The sequence below is a fragment of the Populus euphratica genome, unplaced genomic scaffold (genome assembly GCF_000495115.2).
Source record: "Populus euphratica unplaced genomic scaffold, PopEup_1.0 scaffold70.1, whole genome shotgun sequence".
NCBI classification, from domain to species: domain Eukaryota; kingdom Viridiplantae; phylum Streptophyta; class Magnoliopsida; order Malpighiales; family Salicaceae; genus Populus; species Populus euphratica.
The window spans coordinates 423,149-435,404 of record NW_011499950.1 but is presented as its reverse complement, the minus strand read 5'-3'; the positions used below and the strand labels follow the sequence as shown (position 1 = coordinate 435,404).

General features: G+C 32.2%; 1 protein-coding gene across 4 annotated transcripts; it reads right to left on the bottom strand.

Annotated features, from left to right (window-relative positions):
- Positions 1-81: 81 nt before the first annotated feature.
- MUS81 (Restriction endonuclease, type II-like superfamily protein) lies at positions 82-7,852 on the bottom strand. Of its 4 annotated transcripts, none has more exons than XM_011043833.1 (15): positions 7,560-7,852; positions 6,905-6,993; positions 6,727-6,805; positions 6,555-6,641; positions 6,314-6,439; positions 5,253-5,487; positions 4,472-4,888; positions 4,192-4,340; positions 3,902-3,959; positions 3,391-3,549; positions 2,277-2,356; positions 1,375-1,612; positions 1,072-1,158; positions 430-572; positions 82-318 (listed from the first exon to the last, which is right to left on the bottom strand). In XM_011043833.1, exons 1-14 carry the CDS (start codon positions 7,751-7,753, stop codon positions 468-470), a joined length of 2,103 nt encoding a protein of 700 aa, XP_011042135.1. In that variant the 5' UTR covers positions 7,754-7,852; the 3' UTR covers positions 82-318; positions 430-467. The 4 variants fall into 4 exon arrangements, with proteins under 4 accessions (XP_011042135.1, XP_011042136.1, XP_011042134.1 ...); XM_011043834.1 differs by having other exon boundaries at positions 82-572; positions 4,472-4,596; positions 4,684-4,888; XM_011043832.1 differs by having other exon boundaries at positions 82-572.
- Between the last annotated feature and the right edge of the window lie 4,404 nt (positions 7,853-12,256).

Here is a 12,256-nt window from a genome sequence, read left to right as displayed (position 1 = left end):
CGTTTATCACGAGGCCAGAATTAGGTTGCCAATGCAAAACCACTGCAGGTTGGTAAGGTTGATCATACAAATGGCGACCACTTGGCATTCAAAACCTATAACATTTTTTCATGTAGTTTAGATGAGATCGAGTTTGACATTACATGGAATAAATCACATAAATTCATTGATTTTCTTATGAAATCAGTGGTTGTTGAAGCTTCATCACATGTTCAGCTTTACAAAGACAAGAATCTAAACATGGGATAAGAGATGATTACAACCATGAATTTTGCAGAATGGTGCTCCAACTTTAAGTGCAGAGCACGGTTAATATATCTGCTCAGAAAGAAGATGAAAACACATTCATGTCATTTGGTTACATTGCGGGGAAAAAATGAAAGAATATGGGGAAGCAAATGAAGCAGGTTGATTTTATTCATGCCATACGGTTTCTTATTTTGATGGTACAAGACTCAAGTCAATGATCATTTTCCCCAAACTAACTGGAAGATGTTCCTACTGGCAACTGCACTGACAGCATTGCTACTCTGCTTTCTAAGCATGCCCTCTTGAGCAGAAACATCACCATCCTTTCAAAGACAGACGATTAATGGAGTTAGATTAACCATGGGTGAATCAGCTCCTAAATAACTACTAAGACATAGCAAAGGCAAAGAGAAAACAATAAGAAAACGCGGGGGTAGATGACTCAAATTGCAAGTAAATAATACTGCAGTCAACCAGGCCCTGGGGTTCACACTTCACACCCTTGCTCCATCAAGGACGAGGGTTTCCAAAAAGTTCCTAAAGACTCCTCGCAAGACTTCATAATTTTATATTCTAGAATAAAAATTAAAAAAAAAACCACGCAATTCATCACTTGCATTGTAGGAGGTAAGAACTTTATCTTTTATCTTTTCAGCTCTCATGTAAACTTTGTTGAGGGAGAAAACAAAAGTCCCAAACAGTTATGTAAGAATTCCTGTGACCAGGTGGATTTTCCTTGATTCTTTAACTCAAAAACCAAACTGAACCAGTAAGATTATCTTTATTTTGTTGCACAAAGTCCCATAGGAATTGAACACTTACAAGAAGAGAATAGGCACGGGCTAGAGATAGAAGTGTTGGATACAAATTCAGAACAGCCACAGCAGTTTCCTCGGTCACTTGTGGAACCTTCATGCATGATTTCAAGAAACAACCATCAGAATTCACTCGACCAAATTTTGAAAAAATAAATTAAATGATTAACAAATAAACATTTTTCTTTCAAATATACAGCAGTGTCCAATAAATTAATAGTCTTTATGTATGTGTGCTCAAGGGTTCCTTGATAGAAAGTGGACTCATCTAAATGATTCCATGTGCAACTCTTACAAGAAAATTTAGTACCTGCATGAGCTGAATGGCAAATACATCACTAACTGTCATTTTGTCCAGATCTTGGCACCTTTTGATAAATTCATCAAATGGAGGACAAACCCTGGTGCTTTTGGACTGGTCCTCAGGCAGTGGTAAACTATAATATTGGGTTATTGACTGAGTAAGATGAGCGTATTTCTTCAGAGTATCGCGCAAGGAATTTGTTCTCTGAACATCAAAGCCCTCCAGTATCTCTGTTGTAAAACAGCTGCAGATGATAGGGTAAAAACAATTGAAGATCAAAAGCATATGAAATCCCAAGCACTCTGAAGAATATAGATAAGTGCATTTATAATTTGGAAAATAACAACTTCCTAACTTTAGTTGGCATAAAATGCATCACAAAAATTGTTGAAAATGGGTTAAAAATGATCAGAACTTTGTATTGAAAAAATTGTTGCTACAAGAAGTGAAAACAACAACCACTCCCAGCTATTGAATGTAAAATTTAGAATTGTCCGTGGCTGCAGTCATCACAAAATCCAGAAAGAAATGGATAACTGTACCATACAATCAACAACTACCCTTTATTACTCAACTAAACTAGTAGAGTAGGATGTTAATCAAATTGGCTACATGCAGCAGAAATAACAGCCACCTTATCAGACTATACATCATCGCATAAAACATCGGAAAATGTAGGTTATTGTTACTTTGGCTTTATCAACCAAAACAAGCTTTCCTTCCAAAAGAAAAAAGAAAAGAAAAGAATCTAAAAGCCATCACAGTATCTTTAGATAAGTAAAAAATGTCACTAACAGCTTCAAGAGCATCTCAACAACCCACATCAACATCAGAGTATCCCAATATGCAATTCAAAAGAGAAATTTAATCCAGAAAGAACTGGCTGTTACATAAAAGAAAAGTCTTACGCTGTTTTGATGCTTTCAGCAGCTTCAGAAGAATTTGGATCGCCTTCAACAAGATAAATCAGCTTCTTGATTCCACATCTCTGATGACATGCAAGTTGCAAATTTTATAAAAATTGTTATTATTGAATCTAACTGAGGTACTACAAGTAAAGTGCTATGAATGGAAAGCTGTACTAGCAAATTCAATGAGAGAATTTCATAAAGAACCAGTTCCCTCACATCACAGGAAACAGGGTAATTATAGAAAAAGAAACGAAATACGAACTAATAAGGGAAAAATGAGTGTAATAACTAATAAACAAGAAGAATAATTTCCTTGCTTTAATTAATGGTGCTTGTAATAAAGGCTTTTTGCTTATTCAGATTTGAAATGATCAACATCCCTACGTAATTGCATAGAAAGAACTTAATTACATTCACAAATTTGAATCCCATCAACATTCCCCAAAACCTCATCAAAATCCATTGAAAGAACAAACAAATAGATAACTATCCAAGGAATTCTTTGAAACAACCGTTACAATTTGTGAAAGAAAAAAATTCACAAGAAAGTTTTCCTAGATCTTTAGATAGCACAAGGGAATTAACCAGAAATTATCAAATATTTAGGAGTACTTTCTTGTGAATTTTGTAGAAAAAAGAAAACATTTGCATGAGTTTTTTCAGAATTTGAACAGATAAAAGGGAAATGGCCGGAGATTATCAGATGCAATTTCCAGGTGTGTTTGGCTCGGCTATCGCTAGGATAGCATGTACTAACAAATCCATACCCTTTGTCAAAGAAGCATGTTCTGTCAACAATATCAAACCAACTTGACCTAGCTATGGCTCTATACCATGAAGTCAACACCTACATTGACAACTAGAGACATTTTGCAATTTCAACATAAAGCATGGTGATAAAGATATGTCAAAGGCAAAAAAGTCAAACTACCAGAATGGTTAGTGAAATAACTTCACAAAACTATGATTATCGATGTTCATATTGTGTTACTGTAAGAAACTTTCTGGATACAATAAGGAAAAAGTGAGCAAAAGATAACATCATATCAATAAACAACATCATTAACACATTAAATTCATAGGGGAAACATTGAGATGGAAAATGACGTACAAGAAGCCTCAGTTTCTGATCTCTATAACGATTATCCCTTATTGAAGAACGCAAATCATCAACTTTCTTTCTCTCAACAATAAAATCAAGAACATATTCACTGAGAAGATATTTATGGCGAGCTATCCAGATTCCATCTCCGACTGGTAACCGCCTAACCTGTGGAATTGTCAAAATGTATGTCTTTATCCATAACACTTAGCTGAATAGGAGAGAAAAAGCGTGCACATTTTCCACAGCACACAGTAGAAATAACAGAAACTGCAAAATTTAGTTTCATCCTTTTTTAATAATGATGACTTTTCTGATTTGTTAAATCCATCAAAGTTACCAAGCCAAAGTGCTATTACATGGACCTTACAACAATTTTATACAAGCAGACCTTGTTGCAAATTATTGGATCCAGGAATTTACATATTTTTCAGCAAAAACACAAGCCAGTCTAGAACAAGTGGTGACTGTAACACCTTGCTATTCGTTGAAGCTTCATAAAAAGATCAAACAAGCCTACCTGTATTTTGATTTTATGCTCCTTGCAAATGCACTCAATAAGTTTCCTACCCCTCGAACTGTAAACCACAAACAGGCAGGACAAACACAGTAAGCTAATGCATCGAGAATAGATGTTTAACCATACCACCATAAATAGCATGAAATTAGAACCCACACAGGACCAAAAGAACAAAAAGCTGACAGGTAAACAGTAATTATATGATTTAAAGACAACATTAAAACCTATGTTAAGCGGTGGAATTAATGTCCTGGGCAGAGCAAAAAAGGCTTCAGTTTCAAGTTGCTAACCACTGAATGGCAAACTGCTCTCGATCATCCAATATTAGGATAACTTCATATACATCCTCAAATCTCTCCCCAGAGCTCAGAGGTGGCAAACTTAAAACATTCATATTTGTATCCAAGCGGTCCAAAGAAGACTTTTTCATAGCATGCTCCTAAAGAATAATGGCAAGATTAAGGATGGCTAGCCATCAAAAGTAAACAAAGATATTCAATGCCTTGCAAAATAAAGAAATTGCATCAACAATGCTACAAAACAAAACACTGAATCTTGATGTGCACATACAGATGATGAGCAGGCTCTCATGGAAAATGATCTGGAAGTGGAAAATGCAGAAGCTAGATTTGGCATATTTTGACCATCACAATTGGAACCCATTTGATTGCTCTTAGTAGCAGGATCAACTTGACCTGGACGTTTACAAAGCGTTGGATAAGAAACTTTTTCCACATTTTCAACAGGACTGATAATAGCATTCAAAAAGGTATACTTGTTACCATTTGAAAATTTGCAAGCAGTTGATGTTGATTGTAAGTCTTCTGTTAGAGTTTGAGGCTCTGAATGCACACCATAAATGAGATCTTCTCGAAGATGACACAGAACAGCTGGCCAAAGTGATGATATCTCCTTGTACTGGGAGGTTTCTGAGACTTCAGTAAAAGCAAGAAGAACTTTTTCTTTCGAGTACCCCATGCGCATAAACTACAGAATGGGAAATCCAAATCCAAGAAGAAAAAAAGAAAAAGAAAGAGTTACATAGCACCCCAAAACAAAATTGTACAATGAACACAAACAGCAAAGGTAAAGTTTCAAAGAGTGACCCCACAAATCACTACTGGTAGTCTTGGAAATGATGTATGGTATGAAAGACTGAAAATAAAGAAATTGCATCGGTGGACAGTAAAAATTCAGGCTTTTTTATTATTAAAACATTTTTCAGAGATAAATGGTGAGCAGTGTTCTACAGTCAAGCTAAGGGCAGAAGACTTTCAAGAGGCTTAACAATTGAGGTTTAGACATTCAGTGATATAGAACTAAAGAAGATTTGCAAGAAAAGAAGGCACACCCTCTCAAGTGATTCAAGGGGAACATCTATTGATTTCTTCTGCCTACTTAAGGCAATGGATGTAAATGTCGCTCCCCTAGCTGAATCAGGGCGAGCAAGCTCCATATCTGATGTATTAAGCATGTTCAGATCGGAAGCCCCCTCTAAATTAGCCAAGTTATCTCCAGGATCCTCCATACGAGATCTAATGAGGCATTCACGTGCTGTTTCCCGCCCTTCTTCAGTCAGCATGTATCTGCAAGTAACAGAGGCTCATCCAATTTTACAATGAAAGCATCAATAAGCAGGGAAGAAGAATGAAGCATTAACTAATTGAACCAGATTCACGTTCATGAATTTGATCCAAGCATTAAATGTTGACTTTTTGAGACATGTTCACTAGCATGCACACAGAGCATAATTAATCAGCATTTGCTAATTAGGCCACTATGAGGCATCATCAAATTATCTCACTGATAAATTCATATTGACTCTTTTCTTTCAAGTCCTGAACCTTGAATCCATTCTTGAACCAAGTACCACTCAATCAAGATCTGCAAAACATTCCACTTATGCAGTAAAAAAACACAAATTTTTGGCGTTGTTTTCATACGTATCCAAAAAAATAGTGTTCTGTGTCTTTCTCTTTTTTCCTTTTTTTTGCCAGCCTACAATTTTTTATCTTATGAAAGTCTATGGCACATGGATAAATTCCATTCCTTATTGGCCCTCAGCCCAAATAACCCTCAAATGCATTTTTCTAAGAGCATGTGCAGCAAAGACATAGAGTTCAAAGTCCAGACATAGATTGTCTAGCAATAGCCAATCATTACAAATGTCACCTATCACATCACACCTAAACAACTTTAAACCAGCAATAAAGCATAAATAGGTTACATTTTTATTTCTTCCCAACAGAGCATACATGCTTAATTGTGGAAACCTGGCCACTAATCCCACCTAGTTATGTCAATCCACCCCAACTAATTTAATTTCCTGCTTGGTTTCAAGCCCATCTTACTTAACAAATTATAGACCTTAGATGAAAAGGATGAATGGAAATACAAAAAGAAAAGCCATACTTGGCAGGGCAACTTGATTTAACAACTAATCCTTTGTTTATCAATGTCGTCATGCAACTCCATCCACTGTACCACTCCCTTGAAGAACTTCCAAATTGTGAAGGTTTCCCTTTCCCCTTCTCTGGCCTAAGAAACCAAGCACAAACCAGAAAGTGAAGCATCAGTGAGCTTCAAAAATAAATTTAAGAATATGATAAGCATATCTAAATGCATAATAATAACAACAACAGCAGCAACATACACAATTGGTGCCCGAGAAAGTCCGCTCACTTCAGCAGCATCAATAAGCTCCTGTTTATGCATAAATTCTTTACTGTTTACAGTCTCCCTACCAATAACATATTCAAATCAAATTTCAAAAAAGAAAAAAAAGGAATAAAGAAACATAAAGAGAGAAGGTGATGTCTGTTTACCTGTACAGGGTTATAAGCAAGGCATATGACACAGAATTCCTTTGTGGCAGATAACGTTTCGCTACTTGTGCTCTCTTACCTAAACAACTAAAACGTTATAGCTAATCAGGACAGTGAAAATCAAAGACCCAAGTGAACTGATAGATAAACAGCATTGGATGAACGTGATCATGCATACCCTTTTTGGTCAAGTCTTCTGGTTCAGAACTCCCTGAACCGTTATCAAAAAACCCTTGCATTAGCCTAACTATCCATTTACCTACACCCCTGTACAAAAATACCACCAAGTTATTCCACAAAAGGTAGACTTTTCCATCAATTCAAATTACCAAGAAAAAAAGCCCACAAATTGAAATATAATCATGTAGTTGCAAGTAAGCATGAAAACCCTTACTTTCTCAGACAATGAAATCTTAAGAAAATATGATCACCAACAATCGACACACACATGTTCACGCTAGCACTCAATTTCATAGAATTCTTCTAGAGTTCCAGTCTGCATTCACTTCAAAGCTTTTGCATCTACCTTTCCCATCTCTACTCCATTTTTTTTAACCATTTCACTATAAAACAAAAAAATGCATGGCTTTTTTTTTCCAACATATCTACAAAGAGAGACCAGTTAACTAAACTCAAAGGGAAAATTCCCCATCTTTTTTCAGATTTCAGCACCTAAATACATTAAAAAAAATTAATTCTCGCACCCTTTTCAAAAGATATCAAGTGCCCACCAACATGCCCTAAAACCCAAAAAGCTAACAACTTTCCCCAAAGGACACAATCTTTAAGTCAGCAAAAACACCAAAATTGCAATCCAAAAAAAACAGACATACTTGATTTGAGATAAATCCTTGAGGGTCTTGATAGGATTCGCTGAACAACACACACTGCTATAGGCCTTGGAAAGTGTCATGTCCAACTTCTCTGATAACCCTTTAGGGCTTTCTACCAATTCTTGCCTCTTTTGTAGCATGTAAGATACAAGATCTTCATTTTCAGAGCAAAGTACCCTTTTTTGGTTCTGCATTTTTGGGTGATTAGATTTTAGGTCTTGATTTGATTTGGGGATTGGAGGGGAGAATTTGGGGGTTAAGTGGATTAGGGTTTTTGATTTACAGAGACAGAGGGGGAAAGAAATCGCGCCAGGTTTGTGGGGCTGTGGGATTTGAAATTGGTGTTAGTATGGGCTGGGCCTTCGCTGGGCTAGTATTGTGATTGGGCCTTAGATTGAAAACTAATTTGCAGGGACAACTTTTATTTTTTTATTCCCGTAGAATAGAAAACATACCTAGAAATTTAGAACCTTGATGCTATAAAATGGAATGAGAAAGGTGCGAAAAAAAGTGTTATTAAATCAGCCCTTATAAGGTTAACCGATAATTCTTATAGATTTAGTTCTTAATTTGAGTTAGATTTTAAATTAAATAAAATAAATATTAATTTGTTATGAATTAATTAATTTGCTATATTAATTTGTAATATAGTGAAGATGGTTTTACTATTAAAAAAGTTAAAATAATATTTTTTTAACTTAAAATGTTATCATCTTTTATTAACTAAGATTAATTTACTTAAAATATGACTCAAATCTTAAGTTGAGAAATGGATGAGGTTGGATTTAATAACTTTGAAAAAACTATTATTTTATTGATATGTTTATGCATTGTTTTTAAATTTTAACTAGTTTTGTGGGTTGATATGAGATACAACTGATCAAGGGCCTAAACCAGTTCGGATCAAAGAAAAAATAAATATATATATATATGATTGATCTAGTCAATAACTTGAGTTAACCTGAAAACTCAATCAACTTAACTTGATTCATTCGAAACTCAGTTATTAATTTTTCAATTATTTATTTATTTATTAAAATTATATTGTTTTGATTTTTTTTTTTAAATTGACCTAGATTTATTTTCTCAACTCATGAACTATATTTTACTTTAAATCAGCAATTAATTAGATTTTAAACTGTATTTGTAATAATTTTACATTTAGAAAATTGTTCAAATGCTGCTTCATTTAAATTTGGAAAAAAATGGAGAATAAAGAGTCAATGCTAATTAAAAAAATATTTTGTACATTAGAATGGTGTGAAATGGCTATGGTAGACTAGAAACATAGAGTAAAGTCTTAAAACTAGGTGGGTGTGTGGCTCTGCAGCAATTGCTATTTTTTAAAAAAATTTAATAATATAATGTTTGGTTATAAGTTATGGTTGTATTTTCACATGTGGAACCCACAAAAAATAAAGTGAAACTATAGGTTCAACTGAAACAATTTTTCCATACTTTTTATTATTGCTGCTTTGTATAGTGGATAGAAACTCTCCACTGTTCACTCAATTAAGTGAACAGTAGAGAGTGAAACTCCATTGCTCACTTAATTAAATGGACACTGGAGTCATTTTTCATTGTTCCATCGATTCCGGTTTGGTTTAAAGTTAAATATATTAAATTAAGTTTGATAAAAAAATTAATTTTTAATTTTTTTATTATATTTTATTTAAAAAATTAGAAGAAGATCGCTTGATAATATAGTATTTGTAGAATTTAATTACAATCCCAATTTTATTTTTGCGGAGTCTAACCTAGTTAAAAAAATTAATTTTAATTTTAATTTTTAATTGTGTTCTATTAAAAAAAATTAGAAGGAAATAACTTAATGACGTAGCATTTGTAAAATTTGATCACAACTTCAATTTTGTTTGTGATAATATCTTATCTGATATTGTTATGTGCTTAAAAAATTATAAAAAATATAGTCTTTGTTGAATATATTTAGTATGTTATGAAATTATACATAATTTAATGGAATAGTAAAAAAATATTTAATATATATTTAGTATGTTATGAAATTACACATAATTTAATGGAACAATAAAAAAATATTTAATATCAATATTATTTATTTTATTATGTAATAATAATAGTTAAATCTATAATATTTAAATTAAAAATCATTAATATTAATAAATATTTTTTAATTATTTTATAACCTCAATTTAGAAAACATTATTTTAACCAAACATATTAAATTATTTTTTGTTAAACTTCAATTTTAACCATAATTTTAACCAAATATATATTTTTCTAACCAATCTCAACTAAAAATATTTTTTATAAAAATATATTTTTTTAAATCACATTAAAAAACACACTTCTGGCAGAAGGAAGAACCATGGCTATGGCTTATTTCATTTCTCTAGCTCCATCAGTTTTGTCCCGTGCACTTTATTGACATGGGAATAAATCCAAACAAACCCCAACTCTAAATTAATGCCCAAATATAATACCGGTGGAGTCATAAGTTTTATTTAGAAACAAAATAACTCCCCTTTTCCCATGCGTGTTCATTTGGCATAAAACTCTACTTTATTTAGGGAGTGTTTGTTTATATTTTTCTTCTACTCTGTACTTTTTAAATTGCATTTTAAAACTAAAAGCACCATTTTAAATGTTTTTTATATCTGAAAAATTGTTTGAAACCCATAAAAAAACTAAATAAATGGGCTCTTAGTAAGCTTAATATACTTGGTCAATAAGATAAGATCTTCTAGCATGACTTTGGTGAGTTTTTTATTAATTAAATTATTATTTAAAGCTAAACCATACTAATGTAATATACAATACAAAGCACCACATTACCAAACAATATTTTAAAATAAAATAAAATAAAATAAAAATTTAATCTTAATATATAAAAACTAACATCATAAAATTATTAATATTAAAAATATATTTATTTAAGAGATGAGTCACGCAACACATCTCTTAAAAAGTATAAAATTCATATTTTTTTATAAGTTGCTTCGTGCCTCAGAATCAAATACATTTTAAAAAATAAAAATAATTTTTTTAAAATATAAAATTTATATTTTTGTTTTACAAGGTATGCCATGCCTTCCACCCAAAACATTCTTAAAAAAACCCCTTGTCACGCTTAACTAGGTCCTGGGAACACAATGTCAGCATATGATCGATCTCCGTAGAACCACAATCCTCATGTTCCTTAATCCCTCAACTTGTTTGAATCTTGAAGTGTTTCACATGCTAAGGCATATTACTTATCAAATTATGGATAAAATTTGTAGCATGGCTGAATTGTGATAGTTGGTTTTAAAATATTTTTTATTTAAAAATATATTAAAATAAAATTATTTTGATTTTTAACATAAATATATCAAAATAATTTAAAAATATAAATATTTTTATTTTAAATTAAAAATTAAACAAATTACACCGTTTTCTCAAACAAACTCATACACAGTCACAACACTCTTCTTCAAAAACTCTCTACAAAACAACCATGGTCACCATCTTGCTCGCACTCAGAAACAAATACCACCACCGGAGAGGGAGAAGAGATCATGGTAGCCTTGAACGTCAATTTCATGATGTCGACTGTTTTTTCCGGTAACAAAGTAGCCCTGGGCCAAGAATGCCATGGTGACTTGCAGGGCTTGATAACTCTGTGCTAATTAAGCATGTTCAAAGACTGGGGCCACCGATGGACCCATCTCCGGGGCGTTGCAATGCACTCAAAACTGTTGATGTCCCTTGTGCGTGTAAATACCACTTGCCCACGGCGTCAAATATGGAAGTGTATATATATATAATTAATTAATTGAAATGCATGTAAACACACTCATATATTTATTACTACTAAAAAAATTATATTATTTTTTTCTCTGGATATTTATAAAAATTTAACACACGAATAGGATTAGAATAAAGGTTCAATACTAATTAAAAAAAAAATATTTTGTACATTAGAATGGTGTGAAATGGCTATGGTAGACTAGAACCATAGAGTAAAGTCTAACACTAAGTGGGTGTTTGGCTCTGCAGCAACTGTTTTTTTTTTCAAATTTAATGACATAATGTTTGATTATAAGTTGTGGTTGTATTTTTACATGTGGGACCATAAAAAATGAGATGAAATTGTAGGTTCAGTTGAATTTTTCCGTACTTCATACTATTGTTGTTTTGCATAATGGAGAGAAACTCTCCACTGTTTACTCAATTAAGTGAACAGTGGAGAGTGACAAAAACTCTCCTGTTCGCTTAATTAAATGGACAGTGGAGTATTTCTTCATTGTTGCACCGGTTCGGCTTGATTTAAAATTAAATATATTAAATCGGGTTTGATAAAAGAAATTAATTTATATTTTTTTTATTGTGTTTTATTTAAAAAATTAAAAAAAAATGATTTGATGATATAGTATTTGTAAAATTTAATTATAATCCTAATTTTATTTTTGCGAAGTCTGACCTAGTTAAAAAAATTTAATTTTAATTTTAATTTTTAATTGTGTTTTATTAAAAAAATTAGAAGAAAATAACTTGATGACGTAGCATTTATAAAATTTGATCACAACTTCAATTTTGTTTGTGATAATATCTTATCTGATATTGTTATGTACTTAAGAAATTATAAAAAATTCAGTTTTTGTTGAATATATTTCATACGTTATGAAATTGTATATAATTTAATGGAACGATAAAAAATCTTTAATATCAATATTATT

Coding starts and splice junctions, on each gene's coding strand:
- MUS81 (XM_011043832.1), bottom strand. CDS start 7,753: ATGCAGAACCAAAAAAGGGTACTTTGCTCTGAAAATGAAGATCTTGTA. Junction 6,994..7,559: donor AAGGATTTATCTCAAATCAA/GTATGTCTGTTT, acceptor ATTTTTGTACAG/GGGTGTAGGTAAATGGATAG. Junction 3,550..3,901: donor AGCATAAAATCAAAATACAG/GTAGGCTTGTTT, acceptor ACAATTCCACAG/GTTAGGCGGTTACCAGTCGG.